General features: G+C 37.6%; 2 protein-coding genes across 4 annotated transcripts; both read right to left on the bottom strand.

The window, feature by feature from the left end:
• Nucleotides 1–721: 721 nt before the first annotated feature.
• otop1 (otopetrin 1) lies at nt 722–5,796 on the bottom strand. Its single transcript, XM_030135095.1, has 6 exons — nt 5,401–5,796; nt 5,049–5,185; nt 4,633–4,691; nt 4,286–4,416; nt 1,448–2,355; nt 722–1,232 (listed from the first exon to the last, which is right to left on the bottom strand). Exons 1-6 carry the CDS (start codon nt 5,771–5,773, stop codon nt 1,062–1,064), a joined length of 1,779 nt encoding a protein of 592 aa, XP_029990955.1. The 5' UTR covers nt 5,774–5,796; the 3' UTR covers nt 722–1,061.
• A 280-nt stretch (nt 5,797–6,076) lies between these two features.
• Nucleotides 6,077–17,181, bottom strand: tmem128 (transmembrane protein 128). Of its 3 annotated transcripts, none has more exons than XM_030135098.1 (5): nt 16,992–17,181; nt 15,658–15,790; nt 13,972–14,133; nt 11,960–12,068; nt 6,077–6,177 (listed from the first exon to the last, which is right to left on the bottom strand). In XM_030135098.1, the coding sequence occupies exons 1-4, from the start codon at nt 17,089–17,091 to the stop codon at nt 11,969–11,971; spliced, it is 495 nt and encodes a 164-aa protein (XP_029990958.1). In that variant the 5' UTR covers nt 17,092–17,181; the 3' UTR covers nt 6,077–6,177; nt 11,960–11,968. The 3 variants fall into 3 exon arrangements, with proteins under 3 accessions (XP_029990958.1, XP_029990957.1, XP_029990956.1); XM_030135097.1 differs by lacking the exon at nt 6,077–6,177 and adding an exon at nt 10,202–11,754; XM_030135096.1 differs by lacking the exon at nt 6,077–6,177 and having other exon boundaries at nt 10,202–12,068; nt 16,992–17,180.
• Between the last annotated feature and the right edge of the window lie 1,307 nt (nt 17,182–18,488).

Below are 18,488 nucleotides of genomic sequence, written 5' to 3' on the forward strand. Positions count from 1 at the left end.
AATGCTGATCCCTTGGGTGTAAACACAATGTTTGTTGTGGTATAGCAACAGTGCTTCTCTTCACAAATATGTTTTATGTAGATCTAACTATAATGCAGCTGATCTAATATACAGTAGGAGTATTGATTACAGTAAAGATCAAGCATCAGCAGATCCCCCCATTTAAAATATACCCTGTTGAACAATATTAAACGTTAACATACACAAATTAGTTTTTATTAGTGAGGAGAAGGGAAACATTTTTGATAAATAAATCATTTCAATAGTGTAATTTTCCACTGACCTCGACAGGACAGGGAATTGCGTACAAGGACACAGGAGAACTGTAAATGTCTGAGAGGCAGGTGCTAACTCTGAGAACTATAGTCCAACACATTATTATACATCGTCCAAATATAGTGCTGTGTTAGGATTGTCACTATTCTTGTAGCTCAAGTGGTGCATGCCATGTATCTAAACTACTTGAACTACTAAGTGAACGAGAACCTTTCCCATAGAGCGTATCCATATTTCAAATGTAGATTAAAAAGTACATGGGTATATCACCGTGGCTCTGTGTATTACAGTACAAATACCTTATTAGCTACTTGACAGTCACAAGTGTTTCAGTTGTTTAACTGTAGTACTCTTCTGTTATCAAGTGAGCTTGAGTTGTCTATTCTACACTTTAAATCATTATTAATGAAAAAGTTCAAGCTTCAGATATAGGTCTTATATTTTATGATGTACCTGTGAGCAAAGTCTACTGGAATGTGACTACAAAACAACAATCACAAGGGCCCTTTTAAACTGTTGAAACCAAAGCCGTATTTAATAAACCCTTGCTTTACATGGTAATTCTTCAAGGAACGTAGGCTAATAGGTTCGTCTTCCACTGTAATCCCTTCACAGGGGGATCGACATTTTGTTTGTCTCCGCGGCTTCCTTTCAAGTCTGTTGGAGTGTGACCCAGACTGCCTCCTGAACGGCTGACCTGCGCTGTGAGACATTCTTGGGAGCTGGTAGTGACAAGTGTTCTTGTGCATGTTATCAGGAGCATTGTCAATCATCTGCTTTTTCTGTCAGACCCGGCGGAACACCTCGAACAGCGAAGCAACAGAGTGCATGCGGTAGAAAAGGTTTAAGGGAATGGCAAAATTGAGAACTGTGGTCCATATGCTGAAGCCGAATGTCTCCTCTTCCAACCCATTGTCGTACTGTGGTCGGCAGCCGAAGGCGGGAAGGATCCACAGCTGAAAGAAAACAAAGCACTGAAAGCCACAGTTTGTATTTTCTGTTGCTGACAAAGACACAAAGACTGCAGGAAGATGAGTTGGTGTTGCAGATGTATAAATCTGTTTTGGATCCAATTAAACACTTAGTAAACACTTAGCAAACACTTTTAGAGCAGACTTTGGACAAACTTATTCTTCAGTGAGACGTTAATTTGACAAGTAAGAATGCTTACCGAAATGTTGCACATTGTTAGGAAGACAGCAATGTTCTTCAGGATTTTCCTCTTTAATTTTGTAGGCTCCACTACTTTGGTTCCAACAGTCAGCGGAACCTCAGAGGGCTTCCTCGGACATTTGTACACTTGTCCGTTCTCCTCCTGCTCGCTCTCCAAGGTGACACAGCCCCGGTCTGGAGTCACATAGGCTCGGTTGATGATACCGTTGTAAGGTGGGGCCAAAGAGGAAGTCACAGAGAAGATTTCTGGAGCAGCTGGTAACTCTGGGTCCTCTCTTTCTCTGTCTTCCTCTCGGCGATAAAGTGACTCTATAATGAAAAGGTTCTGGACGTACTTCTCTAAAACAACGAGCATAGAGAAGATGAGGTTGGTCCAGCGGTACGGAGGGCTGCTCTCGGTGCCTAACACTGCCACTATGCTACACCAAGACACCAGCCATGAGCCGATAGAAGATCCAAACAGCAGCTCTGTGTCCAACTGCCTGGACGGGTTTTTGGAAGTGTCCAGGGGCATGTGCTGAGCTCGGTATATGAGCAGACCAGAAGCAGCAGCAGAACACATGGATATGAGCATGACAATACCGTAAATGTAAAACATGGACACAGCTGACTGGCGTGTGTGAAAAGACTGTTCAACATGAGTGATGTAGACCACAAGCACCCCGATAGTACTAGCCAGGGCAACTAGTCCCAGAATGGGGCCTAAGTTCAAACCTTGGGTTTTGGTGGCCATTCGTTTTTGGTTTGTAGAAAGGTCGATGGTTCGTCCGATGTTCTTCCACATGACGAAGAGCATTGCCGAGACGAAGATGTGGTACTCGATGTTGAATGGATACAGGTAGTACAGGCTGCTGGAGAACATGGAGCAAGTGCTGGTGGTGCAATTACAGTGAGGCTCTGAGAGAACTGCAAAAAAAGAAACAAAACAAAAAAACAGATAGACATGCATGAGAGGTCAGGAAAATAAAACAGACATATGTTCTGTCTTATAACATATGATTACAAGAACACGGTGCTAATAGTGTTCTAGAAAGAAAAGCCAGAAACTAAATATTTAAAAATCCATATCCTATATAGAAGAGGTTGGAGCAGCATCTGATGGAATTATATGTATAGATCCATCCAACAGGGGCTGAACATGCATCATATATTTGCTTGCTATTAAAATGTAGCATCATTCAGCACCAAAAGGCAGCCAGACTACCATTCTGCTGTTAGGATGCTGGACAAGACAAGTTAAAAGAAAAAAAAAAAAGTAGCATCATTAAAGAATAGTATTCAAACTAAAATGGGCAACAAACAGTGCATCTTATTATTTATTACTGTATAATCACATTATTAGAGTCATAAGTTTCATCATAAATCTGAAGGCATTATGAGGAAGAGAATTATGTGGATATTTTTAAACTTCATCCGTCACATGCATTTTAATTAACGTAAACACCACTGAAGTCTAATAATAGTAAAGTGATGTTCGAAACCTTTGACCCTCTGAGATGCACTCAAATAAAAGTAGAAATGTAAAAGGTCTCTGTACAATTATTTGAAAATAGTACATAATAAAATTCCATAAAAGGGCCTAATTCTTGAAAAGAGGAAATATATTTTGAAAGGAAATGTTTGTGAAGTTGTGGAAAAACTCAGTACTTTGAGTACATTTAGTAAAAGGCGTGTGTTAAACTTCTGACCTTGATGTTATCTTTGACCTGAACGCTTTAAAAACCCTGAGGCAAAATTAGAAGCACCGTGAGCGAGTAGAATATCCGCGTTTTGAAGTGTAGCTTCAGTTTAGTGGGATTTGACATCCTTCTGCTCCTGCGTCATCTCACTTTTGTACTTAATATCATATGGGAGCAGTTTAATTTACTACAAAGCTAAGAAGACAATTGAGGTATTTAATAGTTAACTCTTCATTTATGTTACCACCGGTACAGCAATGAAGTGTCATGTTTTTTTCCCTTTACACTGATTTCAGATACAGATCTTAAGAAGATGCTCTTGATTTGTTTTTTATTATTTAAAATGTTTGCAGCATTGTGATAAAACATTCAGTTTACTCTTGATAGCAGTTTTATTGTTATAGTACATTGTTCATAAATATTTCATACATTCTTTTTGTTTTTTAATTGTATGAGTCATTTTAATGCAGCACAACTCGGTCCTTTTCTACAGTAATCTGCATTCATAATTCATATTCTCCTCATTTGAATTTCACTCATTAGCTAAACACTGATGCTGATGACAATGCACTTTTTATACTTACTCACTTCTTGTAAACCTGAAGCCAGGACACTATGGCAATGCTGTTGCCCTCTAGAGATCATGTCAACAAAACCCTGCCGTGTGCCCCCGCCCTCCTCCCTCTCGTTACCCCCCAAAGGCCACCACTATGGTCCTGCACCCTTTAATTAAAAGGGAACAACAGTCATGGTGCAGCCAGCCTCACAGTCAGCCGGATATGAGGAGGAGCAGGCGAACCCCCCAACCCTAGGCTTAGATGTATCAGTTACTGTAATTGCAGCACCCTTGGGAGTAGGCAGCCTGGGACAAAGCCGTCTGAGGTCAAGCGGGGGGTTGCCAAGGAGGGTGGTGGTGGCTAAAGTGTGGGGAAAGGGCTGGGGTGGGGGCTTCAGCACTAGCAACACTATGTGCCTCTTGAAACCTAATAGAGAGACGTTCGACACAAACAAGACCTGCTGGGCTGCCGGGCTAACCTCCCATCCCCTCGCAACCCTCCTCTCCTTCCTTTTTCTTTCATCCATTGAAGTGAGTTCTCAAGTGGACTATTGTACTTTTCTTCGAGGTACAAGCCAGCAATCGACCCTTTGGCCCTTACCTATAGTGAGGTTTCCTTTGCCCATTGCGGAGAGACGCTTCATATGGTTGTTCAAGAAGTGCTCTGCCTCCGACATCACACCGTTGCCCCACAAGAGAAGGTTTGTAAAGACTGCATGGATTACACCAAATCTGAAAAGACAAACAAATGACAGCTAGGTTGACAACCTGTCATCTGAACGCATGTGGTAGTGGTACGGCACAATTATCTTGATTATTTTGCATTTGTAAGAGAATGACAGTTTATGTCAATACTGTTGATATATTTCATAATTATGTAACATCACAATGTTTACAGGTGAATCAAAAGTGGTGTAAGAGCAGCAGCAGCAGAAACATTTCACATACCTCTCAAATGTTTCAAAGGACTTGATGACATCTTTAATGTGAAACCATAGAAAATGCACCTAAACCAGTCACCAGAAGCAAAATAAAAAGTCACTGTTAAACTTTATAGGACAATAAATCAGTCAAAACACAGTCATTTATTCAATTCTTACCCAAACTGTACAAATGTACATCACAAAAACTATACAAGTCAGTTACCAGAAGGATTTCCCTTTTCATATGCAGTTACACTCTAATAACATGGACAATGATAGGATTATATTGTCGCAGCAACTCTGTACTCGCCTGAACAACAAAGACTACATTATTCCAAGACCTACCTGGTTAAGTGGTGCACAGAAAAAAAAAAGGCAGAGTGTCTAACGCTGCTGAAAGATTATCACTTTATTGAAATTAAAGTGGGGTTGTAAACTTACCTGTGCAATGGTGTGAGTTGCATGGATGACAGGATATACTCCAAGCACGGCCGACACACAAGAGTGGTAACCAACATAATACCCGATTCGGAAAGCGTCCATAATCAGTGAAAGCAGAGCAAGGAGAGTCAAACCACCTGCAAAGGAAAAAAAAAAAAAAAATCAAAGAATCAACGTATAAATAATGCAAAGTTTGCTTTACGCATAGATATTTTTGCAGTTTTGCTTTTATTTGTCAAACCCCAAACCCTTAACTCTTGTAAATATTTTATACAGGTTAATAAGTAATTTTAAAAAAAGCCTGTAAAATGTAGTTGCGCCTTTATCTTCCCCAAACCTCCCTCAGACTTGCCTCTGATCCAACATGTAGTGGCGTGGACGTCTTTCTCAGTCTGGGTGTTCTTCTGTCTGTCCCGTACCAGGATGTACCACATCATCCAGATCAGCTGGAGGATCATGAGGCAGGTGATAAAGGAGAGCAGGTGTTCTTCTTTGACAGAGGGGCCATGGTTGGCCACGGCCAGCATCAACGCCGCACCGATCAGGAGCACATTGGTTCCGTACTGACCGCTGAGGATCTCTGCGTTCTTCCTCGGATAGTCCCCTGACAAATTGAGTTTGAGTTTAGTGAAAATCTTCTTCTCTTGCTCGGAGCTGGATGATGAGGAAGAGCTGTGACAGTACTTGTTGAGACACATAATATCCAAACCACTGTGTTCCACCATGGTGAGAGAAATGGATAATAATTGCAGGTGCCCACCGAGAGACGAGGAAAGTCAAAGCGGCGCGCTATAAGTGCATTTGAAGGGGGGCAGGTTTGTAACCTGTTGCTACAAGGTGGGGATTCAGACGGATAGGTACGGTGCCAAACATGCTCATTTAATCTTCAAGGTCCGGCTCAGTGGTCACGCATAGTTTCAATGTCCAGCCTCGCCGAGGATGGACTTGATAGTTGCCATTGTCATCTTGTAACCCTGGAACTGAAATATCTAGTCAGGTAACAGGCTCGCTGAGTCACTGAAAATGGGAGATTGCGTTTCAGTCCTTGGTGATCCCAGACCCCCGTCCTCCTGAAACTCCCATATGTTTCGGAGAAATCACTAGGCTTGATGTGCCAACCATTCAGCGCCTAAAGAAGCAAAGACGCGGAATTATCCACAATAACAAAGAGGAAAAAAGAAAAAAAAAAAAAAATGAGCTGCGCTGAATTCCACCTCCTGGATGCAGCTGCCAACCAATCTTTCCAAGTCTGCAGAAATCCTCTCAGGGTTGTAGCTATCGGGTGTTAAGCATATATAGGCCTAGATGAGATGAAAAGGAAGGTGACATTTACAGATTTTTACAGTAGAGGCTTCATTGATCTGTCCTGAGAGCGTTGGAAATCCAGCAGTCACCTTTTTAAACTCCTTGGCTAAGATGTGGTTGTTAAACACTTTGCTTTCAAGAGGAGTAAAAAAAAAAAGTAGAATCAAATTTCAGTGGTCACATTCACAATGGCTTTTTGTGAGATATCAAGAAGAACACAAGAGACCAAAGCGCAGAGAAGTTGTGTGGATGTGAAGTAGCCACGGGTTCTGTCAGTATAGTTCAGCCAGATGTAATCAGCATATCAACAGGACTGCTGACATAATAGACTGAGAGGTGATTGGTGCGTTGTGTGTGGAAGAAGAGGGGGGTGGGGGGGTGGGGGGGGGGGTAGTTTCCGTCAGAGAAGATACCCCTGATGATGTACAGCAGCTTCAATATAAAGGACAAAAGGCGCTTGAAATAATGCGTCAGAGCGCACGGAAATGTGCCACCGGAGCGCACGGCCGCTGTCGGTACAGCAGCTAAGGGAGCACATACAGGAGTAAACAGTACATGAGGTTGTTTGGGTTTAAATACAAGCAAACCTGACATAAAAAGAACATTTTTAGGTTGTCCCCCCCCCCGAAAAAAAAAAAAAAAAAACTCAAATGATATCCTGTCTCCCGTGCGTCAAACGTAGGCCGACGTGGCGAGGAAGCGTCACGAGGATTGGAGACTATGATCGAAGTCACGTTCCTTAACACAGCACATGTCATGTCTTCTACCCAGTAATGATTTGTGGATCACTCAATCAGCAAGTTTAAGGAAAACAGTGAAGTGTTTTCTTTATCGTGTCGTATTAATGAGTCATTGATTAAGTCTGAACGCAGTGATTGGATTCTAACCGTTTTAAATGAAGGCTTTGTTGTTTACTCTCTGATGTTCAATAACAACCTCATGAAATGTGAGTAGAGACCGAGAACAAATCAATGCCAGTACTATTTATTCTAATGACTTTATTATCGTTTTTCAATATAACGCGACTCTATTAAAGCTCAAATTGACAAATGAAGCAGACGCGTAAATATTAGAAACTAACGCATGTGGTTTTTATGTGAAAAGTTGGATCAGGATGGATGATTAGTTTCTAGAACATTAATTAAGCCAACAGTGTGTGGACTCATCTGATCAGTGAACTCAGAGGAAGTCAGCTGATTGACAAAACAGACAGAAAAAAGGAGCATCTGATTAAAACATGTGGTTCCACTCTCAGAAGGGGTTCAGTCCATTAATTAAAAACGGGTCAATGTATAATTGAGGGACTTTTGAAGTCCATGGGATATACAGGGTGGGGAAGCAAAATTTACAATGAACATTTAGTTGTTTTTTCTCAGCAGGCACTACGTCAATTGTTTTGAAACCAAACATATATTGATGTCATAATCATACCTAACACTATTATCCATACCTTTTCAGAAACTTTTGCCCATATGAGTAATCAGGAAAGCAAACGTCAAAGAGTGTGTGATTTGCTGAATGCACTCATCACACCAAAGGAGATTTCAAAAATAGTTGGAGTGTCCATAAAGACTGTTTATAATGGAAAGAAGAGAATGACTATGAGCAAAACTATTACCAGAAAGTCTGGAAGATACTATTAAAGAAGAATGGGAGAAGATGTCACCCGAATATTTGAGGAACACTTGCGCAAGTTTCAGGAAGCGTGTGAAGGCAGTTATTGAGAAAGAAGGAAGACACATAGAATAAAAACATTTTCTATTATGTCAGTTTTCTTGTGGCAAATAAATTCTCATGAATTTCAGTAAACTAATTGGTCATACACTGTCTTTCAATCCCTGCCTCAAAATATTGTAAATTTTGCTTCCCCACCCTGTATATTACATATATCTTTATTAAAAGTAAAAAACAAAACAAAAAAAATTATGTTTTTTATGTTCATTGTGATCAGGTCTTTAACCCTTTCATGCATGAATTATGAGAACCATAATCAAGATTTTTTTTCCTGAGTGTTTTTATTCCTCTATAGGCATGAAAAAAACATGCCTAAAGAAAATTTTCTTATGAACCTATTTTTCATGGAGTTGCAAAAATGTCCACTCAGACACCATACCTTTAATTTTTTAAGCAAAGAAATATGTATCTAGTGATATATTGTGTGAACAATATGAAATAAAAACATTTTTAATGCAGCTTATCTGATGTTTTCTCACATTTAGCATAGTCTAATACCAGTCATTACTCAATTTATGGAGATAATATGCAAAAAAAAAACAAAACAACTTTTGCTTAAAAAAAAAAAACCCCTGTTAATTACAATCTAATAACAATAACAAGCAATTGATTTACACTCAGTCATATTACTGCAGGTCGGGTTTATCAAGAACAGTTACAGTAATGGCATGAATTACAGTGTATGGGATGATGCATAAGCGTTCACTGTCTAGGCTGATATGGAACTAAAACAACAAAATCCATGAATATACAAGAGAACACCTTTGAACAGCTGTCCACTGTAGTGACCACTATGCATGAAAGGGTTAAAAATGCCACAATTATTTAATAATGGAAACAATCACTTCTTAATAAATAATTAATAAATGACTAGATGTACTAAAATGTCAACTAAATGTAATAAGAACCACCTTCTAATGAGCTAAACAATAATAAAATTAGCTTATTCAAAAATAGTTCTGTGTTCTTTTTATTAAGTTGACAGATATTTATTTTATGGCAATATATCAAATTTTAAATGGAAAATAAGAAATTGCATCTGTGTCTCAGAAGTCACTTCCAACTAAGTTACCCATTACAAAAACACCCCTGAAGGAAGTGTTAATTCCAAATCACATGACCTGCTCCACATGATGTCATTTCCTCCTGAAGAAAACGCTGGTTAGACAAAGAAATGTTCTGTCTCCTCTTTCTTAGTTATTTAATATAAAGTTGTGTGTATTTATCGCACTCTTATGTGAACAGTGTTACTACAATATCTTCATAAATAACTTTCAATTTCAATTTTACTCAGTTGTATATATGATATTTAGAAGAATCTTTTTGTAAAAATGTCATGTGGTGTAATGGTTATGTTGATTGTAGGCCTGAAAACAGCAAAAATGTCAACTATACCTGTCAACTATGTTACCCTGTAAAGGGAACTCCAAAAGTCCCATAATTATATATACTGACCCACACACATTTCCATAACAGTGACTGCCTCTTCAAGTTACTGAAATATTAACATGATTACAATCTATACATTTGAAATCAGTCACTGTATGCTTATTTATTTACTTTCTAAAACATTAAAAGAATAATCCCAGTTGTGCATTATGATTGGATTAATTAATAATTTATAGTCTGGTTGAAGTCAGGTAATAAATCAACATTATTATGCAGGGTTCCTACAGGTTTATACAAGTTAAAGTTAAGACTTTTTAAGACCTATTTAAGACTACTTAGAAGAGAATTTAATGCCTATTTCACAGCCAAACTGGCAAAAATTTGTGAGTGCTAGAATGTAGGAACATGTATTTATTTACTCCACCGCCAAATGTCATTTCTCACATGTGGCTGCAAAGTTTGTGATAATTGGTTCCTAATTTCATATAAATTGTTGGGTTGGAACAGGTGGAACTGAGTCAACTAACGTTACTTTCTTTGCAGTTTGGACATTGAACAGACACATTTAAAAACAATACAACAAGTTTATGGAAACAGAACTTAAGACCTACCGTATGAAATTTAATACCTTTTAAAGACTTTTAAGACTTCTGAAGACCCTGTGGGAACCCTGATTACGGTTTTTTTTCACTGCTGTTTTTTCATTAGGAATGACAACAATGTTATGCAGTTTGTGAAATTAGTTATTTAAAGTTTATTAAAGAAAAACACATTTTACAGAACGTGAACATACGTCTTTACATTCTTCAGCAAAAATGACCAAAGATGAGATAAAAAATACATTTTAAAAAAAAACCTTTGTTCATTACATTAACACAGATCTAGGTGGTACAGTACTATTTCTTCAGTTGTTAAAAAAAAAGAACTTTTTTTTGTTACGTTAGGAAAAACATAGATGTAAATAATGCAGTTAATGACAGTTTGAATGTGCTTTAATTTCTTTTAATCTGCTAGAATTATATGCTGTCACACTGCCATAGTTTACAAAGTCATTTGGTACAGGAACATCTGTGCATTTCCTACTATAACAAGACAAAAAGCTGACTTTTTCCCAGTAATCCTACAATGCATTATGCTTCACTCATATACATTTCATCAGTGGTGCCAACAATGTATTGCTTAGTGGTGCATGCAGAGTGTGTTAATAGATCGTTTCCAAACAAAAGTGATCGCATATGAGGTTTGAGTTCTTATATTTAGATTTGCGCAGAGGTGTCAAAAGTATTCACATTCATTCCTCAGGTAGAAGTATAGATACTAGGGTTTAAAAAGACTTCTGCAGAAGTTGAATCAACTCAAGCTTTTAACTCCAGTAAAATTGAAGAAGTACTGGTTTCAAAACTACTTAAAGTATAAAAGTAAATGTAAGGGGAAAAAAATACCATTAGGACAAAAGCTTAGGCAGTGCCACAGTGGCCTATAGTAGACTACCCCACCTCCCCAAAAAACATTTTTCTAAAGCCCATAATGACTATAATGTTATATTAAAATGTTACTGCTGAAAAATTTGGGATGCACTAGTCTACCTGTTTCAGCCGCATGTATATCCATTGAAAATGAAGGCATTTTAGTGCAATGTATTGAAGAACCATATATGTGTACTACTGAGCATTAACATGTGTTTCATGGAGCGGAAGATATGATGAGTAGTTGAATATAAGTATTGGAATGGTGCGAAAAGTCAGGTGCGATAGATCGCGTACAAACCAATAGGGTGTCAGAATGGTATATGTTTATACTTCTCATCCAACCACAATCAAATTCACTCTATCCGGATGTGTGATTTATCTGTTTTTTGTTTTTTTTTTTATTTGAACGATGACAAATGGGAATGAAAACAAGCCGAAATGAAATAGGAGTAACGAGGCTATGTTTAAAATGTAAAGAGTAAAAAGTACAGATAATTGTGTGAAAATGTGAAGGAGTAGAGGTTAAAAGTCAGCTGACAAATAATTACTCCAGTAAAGTATAGAAAACTAAAATTTCTACTTAAGTAAGGTAATGAAGTATTTGTACTTCGTTACTTGACACCTCTGGATTTGTGTACGAAAATAAGGCTGTGTTTGATTTTGTCAAGACAATCTCCAACCCTGAAACCCTTTTTTATAACATTAGAAAGATGTTTACAGAGATGAACTTAAAATTTTGGTTAAGACATAATGGAAAAATCTAAAATGATAAAAACAACATTTTTGGTTAACATAACAGCCATCTGCGCCTGAAAAACCAAAGACAAATCATGTTTTTCGATTCTTCAAACTAAAGCTTTTGTTTTTAATATGCAACGTGTGTAACAGAGATTCTAATCAGAGTCAAATACAATGACATTCATTCAATAATAATAATTAAAAAAAAAAAAACACCTTTAAAGTAATGAAAATAATACAGCAGAGTTAAAAATCAAACAGAACTATCATCCTCACCTGTCATACTCATCCAAGCAAAGAGATGAACATGACCACACCCATGAACTGTGTGAAGAGGATGAGCGGAGTGAAGAAGGACCACACCGGCCACAGTGCAATGTTAAAGCTGCAAGGGAAAGAAATACACACAACATTTACACACAAATCAGGTGTACACATTAAATATAAGTTCAGACACAGTGGTCAAATTTAAAATGAGCTACAGAAAGCTTCAGAACAGTAATTACTCTCTGACTCACACAGAGGAATAGCTCCTTACGGGACTAAACAGCATCACTTCATGTAACCGGTGATACTTGAGATGTGTCGGATCAAATACTTGGCATTCATGAAGCACAAGCCATTAACCGACCAATCAACAACACAAAGAGGGCCAGTTCAGTCTTCATCTAATTAATTAAGTCCTTAGTGGTAATTGTTGTTCTACTTGGCCCTTTATCAACCAGCAATAATCCAGTGACATTTAACAAAAATGTGTTTGGAGGAAAGCCCACTGGAGGCTTAACTTGATGATTTAAGTCAGACCAAGGCAATATTTTTTTAATATAATGCAGATATATGTGAGGATAAAAATGTAATAGTAAAATAAACAAATTACAACAATGATTAATAAATGACTAACAAAATTGAGCCAAATCACAGGTAAAAGTGCCATAATTTATTAATCACTAACATATTGCTACATTGCATATGAAAAACTTACAGGGTGGGGAAGCAAAATTTACAATATTTTGAGGCAGGGATTGAAAGACAGTGTATGACCAATTAGTTTATTGAAAGTCATGAAAATTTAAATCTTCAAATCATATTTTACTGCTTTTCTAACGGTCTTGTTGTCTACCTCAAGTTCAATTGCCATTTTTCTCATGGATTTGGTTGGATCCTTTAGGATTTTGGATTTGAGAGCTTTAATAAAAGCTTTGGTACGTTTTTTGTTGCTTCCTCCACTTCCAGACTTTCTCGTAATAGTTTTGCTCATAGTCATTCTCTTCTTTTCATTATAAACAGTCTTTATGGACACTCCAACTATATCTGAAATCTCCTTTGGTGTGACGAGTGCATTCAGCAAATCACACACTCTTTGACGTTTGCTTTCCTGATTACTCATATGGGCAAAAGTTTCTGAAAAGGTATGGATAATAGTGTTAGGTATGATTATGACATCAATATATGTTTGGTTTCAAAACAATTGACGTAGTGCCTGCAGAGAAAAAACAACTAAATGTTCATTGTAAATTTTGCTTCCCCACCCTGTAAATGTAAAATCAAACATTACACTTGCTAAACCCACTTTTATTAGTCTTTGGTACATTTATTTGTTTATTTGGGGACCCTAATAGCTCAAAAAGTTTGAATTTGAACCCTCAAGATGTTGCAAAGCTATCTTTATAGTAATTTTGGCAAAAATCAAGTGGGTTTCTACAACCTGTTTTAATTCCTGCCTAATGTGCGACATCTACGACTAGTTGCGTCACAACATCTGCACATGTAAGGTCAAGACTTCCGACGAACATTTCTCAGAGTATGCCATAATTGTTTGTCCGCAGCAGTGGTTGTAGTCCATACTGAAAATATGTCCAAACTTTGAGCTGATTATCGTTGGTTGAATGAGAAAGAGCAGCACAGTCAACAAACTGGAGGGGGCGGGGCGTGAAGTGGCTCATTTGCATTTAAAGGGCCTGCGCTCAAAACAACCTTTCTCATGTCATTACTCAGAAATAGCGTTGAAGATGGACCTGTGGAGTTGAATTAATGAAGAATTCAGACCCAACCATAGCATTTAGAGTTCATGTAGACCACAGGGAAGTGTTTTAAAACGCATAATTCCATTTAAAAAAAGCAAAATATCACTGTTAAATAGAAGTACAATGCGTCAGTTGTTTCTATGAACTTTTTAAGCTACAACTTATACAGTATATAATGGCGTCTTTCTTTCGTGTGTCTGAATTCATTATAAAACTGGAAAGCTAACGGAAAGTGGTGGGATTTTTTTTTTTCTTCACTTTTACCTGCACGATGCTGCTATAAAGGCTGCAGTGGTGATGGGTGGAATGGCAGGATACTCTTGATCATAGTGCTGGATGCCTTTGAACCACTCGAGGTACACGATGCAAAACATGGCCAGGGAGAGGCAGATCCCAAGGAGAACCAGACCCACGTTAAACCACCAACTGGGAAAAACAGGAGATAATTGTAAAACCAGACTACTATAAAGACTTACTGAAACTAGTATTCAAAAATGAAAGAAGATATTAAGAAATTAAAAAAAAAACAGCATTCCAGTGGTTTTTATATCAGGGGTTTATTGTGAACATGCTAGTGAAATGTTAAGATATATTATTTGATGTGTTCTGTGAAAGCGCAAATATTTATAGAAGCTTGCAAACGGAGCAATCTGATAATAGTGCAAACAGCTTCCCAGGGTTAACATACAGCTCTGGAAAAAAATAAGAGACCAATGCAAAATTATCACTTGGTCTGATATGACCATGACTTTGAGTAAAATGAACATTTTTGTTTTATTCTCTAAACTACTGACAATATTTCTCCCCAATTCCAAATAAAAATATTGTTATTTAGAGCATGTATTTGCAGAACATGACAGATGGTCAAAATAACAAAAAGATGCAGCATTTTCAGACCTCAAATAATGTAAAGAAGACCAGTTCACATTCATTTCTAAACAACACAATACTAATGTTGTAACTTGTGGAAAACTTTAGAACTCAGTATTCGGTGGAATAACACTGATTTTTAATGACAGCTTTCATGTGTCTTGGCTCTCAACCATTACTGTTGGATGACTTTATGCAGCTCCTGGCATAGAAATTCAAGAAGCTCATCAATGTTTGATGGTATGTGACCATCCATCTTCCTCTTGACTATATTCCAGAAGTTTTCAAAGTGGTTCAGGTCTGGAGATTGGGCTGGCCATGACAGGGTCTTCATCTGGTGGTCCGTCATCCACACCTTTATTGACCTAGCTGAGGCCAGGAGCATTGTCCTGATAGAAAAACCAGTCCTCAGCATTTGGGAATATTGTCAAAGCAGAAGTCCAGTAGTTTCCAATTACTTTTGTGGTACTAATAGCACTGTTTTTGCCTATTGCAAGAAGATAGTGATGACCACAGCAGTGGTTTTTGCTTCTCCTTCTTAAATAAGACATGAATCAGGTGTTTATTAAGTACAATACAGTGTGCTTGTATTGGAATTCAACAGACACAGGAATGGAATGGCTGTCATACATGCAGACATGCTGTTTTCAGAGGAAATCACAGTGGTCTCTTAATTTTTTTTCAGAGCTGTATACCAGGAGGTTGACACAAAGGAAGCCAAAAAGGTATTAATATTTTCAGTGAGTAAGCACTTTTATCACAACAGAATGCCTGCAAGTAGGTCATACTATAGAAAACACACTTAGTATCCTCTTGACACAATTCCAATTCTGTAGCTTAATGAATCCCACTTTATTGTAGACATCTTTTGGTTGTCTGTTTAAATTTCAAAGTTTGCGTCACAGTTATCTATAAATATTTTATCCACAGTGTGTATACTTTTCTCTAAATAACCCACAATGATAATCCTCACCTTATAACACTCCACAGATGTTAAACAGAGCATTTATAACACAAGGAATACTGACTAAATAAGTGATTTTAAATACAGTGAAACAATCCTCCTCACAGCTCAATCACCTTTTGATATCATCGTTCTCCATAATGTTGCGGAGGAAGTCCACATAGTAGGTCACGCCTATAGAAGCCATGATCCAGAAAACGGAGTGTCTGTTAATTCTTGGAAGAGGTTTGACATCTTTTTCTTCTTGACCTAGAAGGTAATACAAAACATAATTGTAACTACTGTGTTAAGAGTGGGTACTTTCAAGATGAATACAGGAAAGTCAAAGATCCAGGTGTGAATTCAGATACCTGACACAATTATTGGACTGTAGCCTCACAAATCTTTGCTAGTTGATAACATACCTGGACATCTACCTGTGATAGGGCACCTCATACCTACATGGAACTAAAACACTGAAAAGGTTACTATGCAGGATTGAAATTTCCTCTAAATACAACATTTTTTCTTGCCTGAGAGAATGTGTCAGGTTTAAGGAGCTTTTGGGGTGAAACCAAATGCTTTCCAATCTTACCTCTCAGAGATCTATTATTCTCTATAATTTACTGGCTGATTAAATGTATCAGGGCTTGTTGCTTGCTGCTGAAGTGGTTCAACTTGCTGGTCTGCTCTGCAAAGAGTTCATGATGAACTCCATGATCTTGACATAGACTTGACCTATATCTTGTGGTCCATACCCATAAGATATACTATAGCATGTGTTTATTCTGCCAAGACACAATAAACACAAGTAGTTTGTATTCTGGATATACAAAGTCAGCATTAAAAAGGGATGACCACTGGACAAATGTTTGATTTGTTTCTTATATTACACATGCAGTATCTGTTTACACTGGCAAAGAGATGACCCCTGAAGTGGGGACAGAGTGGGAGTAGAGTTTCTCTGTATTATGATGCTTTCAGTGCTGACACAGCGTTTGCTCACAGACAAAACAATCAAGAATTGCTGGATGTCTGCCAGTGAAGGCCCCAAGGTTGGACAATTGTCTACTGTACCAGCTGCCCACCACCCACTGTGACCAAAAATGTTGCAGTCACAGTTCGTATGTCTTTATGCAATACTTAAGGCCTTTAAATTACACCAACTTCAGTTTGGAAAAGGAGCATCTTAAGCTATTAAAGAAGACATAGCAGGTGATGACACAAAGGTACTGAAACCTCATCACATTTAACATTAACTACGTAAGTTGGTAAGTCTTCATGGACAGTTTACTGAAGTGAACCAACAAACTCAACTCTACAATATCTATACATATTGGCCACAGTCAGTTGACAAAAACCAGTTACGTTAAGACTGTAGAGCTGGTTACCACCCGGTTTAGTGCACAAAGTACTGAGAAAGTTGGCTAATGTTGTCAGCCGATATTAACGTCAAATTTATAAATCTTACTCTTTTCGTCTTCGTCCTCCGTCGGCGTTGTTTGCATAAGAAACTCTGCATCTCTCTTAAATCTATTCCGTAAAGTCGCAAGCTCACTGTCGTTAAGCATTGTATTGGGGCTATCATTAACTAGCTTTAGCTTCAAGATTAGCTCTTAGCAAACGTACCAGGCACTTCCTGGTAAACGAGGCGCTTTTTTTATGACGCACAAGTGAGCGACAGTTGTAGTTTTTAATCGACATTTTTTTAATTTAACAACTTTTTAGGCGGAAATGTTTTAAAGTTGCTACTTATTAAAAACAATACATAAATACGTAGATAAAATGGTTTTTGAACAGCTTTACCAGTCTTTTATTTAATTATTTGCCTCAAAGCATCCTAATTCCTTCTAGCCAAACAACTGAAAGGTCTTATTACTTTACATGTTTCTTATTAGAATGCAAACATAGAATAAACATTTTAAGTGGTGTTTCAGTTCAATAGCTTCACAATGCCAACACTTATCTGTGAATAGACAGAATACAACTCACAAAATACTTTACCTTTTTAGTATAAAACAGAGATCTAAAGTATTTCTGATATAGGTTGGTAGGTTTTAACAACCTTTGATGATTTATAGAAAATAAAGCTGTCTTCAAGAGTGAGAGGGAAATCTAACAAGGAGCATTTGCTTCAGTTCCACATAAACCATGCAGCCCCACTTGCTGGAACTAATCCCAAATTTATCTTGAATGTATATCTTTTTCACAGTACAGGCAAGAATCCATCCCTGCTGCAAACCTTTGACCCATTTCTTTTTTAATAAGTACACTATACACTGTCACTCAAAGTTTTACCTGCAGACTTCCAGTTGCTAGTTTATGCTTAATGTACTTCATAATCTAAAATAGCAATAAATTCTACTTCTTAATTGTTAATCCTTTTAGACACTGAAGTTTGTGATGTACTGTGCAATATTCAACATTTCCAGACATACATATTTAGGGTACACCTCATTCATATAGTCAAGTGACCTCTATTTATCCTGGGGAAAATGTTTGAGTTTTGCATGCAATACAGACAGGTGACTTGATCATCTTTGCATCCATGCAAGTGTTTGTTTTTGAGCAGATGCACCAGGTAAGTGTTACATCGGAAACGTAGATATCCTGTTTAGCACTCAAGGGATTTGTAAGGTGAGAACAATGAGTTATGTTTACCAACAAATTTTGCCATCAAAATAAACACTTCTTTATATATTTTCAGTTGCTTTTAAAAAATACAGCTATGCATGTTATTAATATAAAAATTTAGGAATATAACAGCCCCAGTGTGGGATATGTTAGTCACACTCATACTTTCAGATCATGTGAAAACATGTTAAATCATGTAGCAATTTGTTAAGAAACAAGACAGGCCTAGTTTCAGTTTCTGAAATTATCCTGTGCAGCCTAGGCTGAAACAAAAGCATTAAGCAATATCGAGTCCCCCAGAGGACTACAAAACACTATTTTAATACTAGCAAAT

The sequence above is a fragment of the Sphaeramia orbicularis genome, chromosome 5 (genome assembly GCF_902148855.1).
Source record: "Sphaeramia orbicularis chromosome 5, fSphaOr1.1, whole genome shotgun sequence".
Taxonomy (NCBI): Eukaryota; Metazoa; Chordata; class Actinopteri; order Kurtiformes; family Apogonidae; genus Sphaeramia; species Sphaeramia orbicularis.

What these genes read in the sequence shown, in the direction of transcription:
- otop1 (XM_030135095.1), bottom strand. Translation starts at nt 5,773, where the DNA reads ATGGTGGAACACAGTGGTTTGGATATTATGTGTCTCAACAAGTACTGT. An exon ending in CACTACATGTTGGATCAGAG is followed by an intron (nt 5,186 to 5,400) that starts GCAAGTCTGAGG and finishes TTTCCTTTGCAG; the next exon opens with GTGGTTTGACTCTCCTTGCT. An exon ending in TAACAATGTGCAACATTTCG is followed by an intron (nt 1,233 to 1,447) that starts GTAAGCATTCTT and finishes GTTTTCTTTCAG; the next exon opens with CTGTGGATCCTTCCCGCCTT.
- tmem128 (XM_030135098.1), bottom strand. Translation starts at nt 17,091, where the DNA reads ATGCTTAACGACAGTGAGCTTGCGACTTTACGGAATAGATTTAAGAGA. An exon ending in GAGAACGATGATATCAAAAG is followed by an intron (nt 14,134 to 15,657) that starts GTGATTGAGCTG and finishes TGTTTTTCCCAG; the next exon opens with TTGGTGGTTTAACGTGGGTC. An exon ending in TTTATAGCAGCATCGTGCAG is followed by an intron (nt 12,069 to 13,971) that starts GTAAAAGTGAAG and finishes TTTCCCTTGCAG; the next exon opens with CTTTAACATTGCACTGTGGC.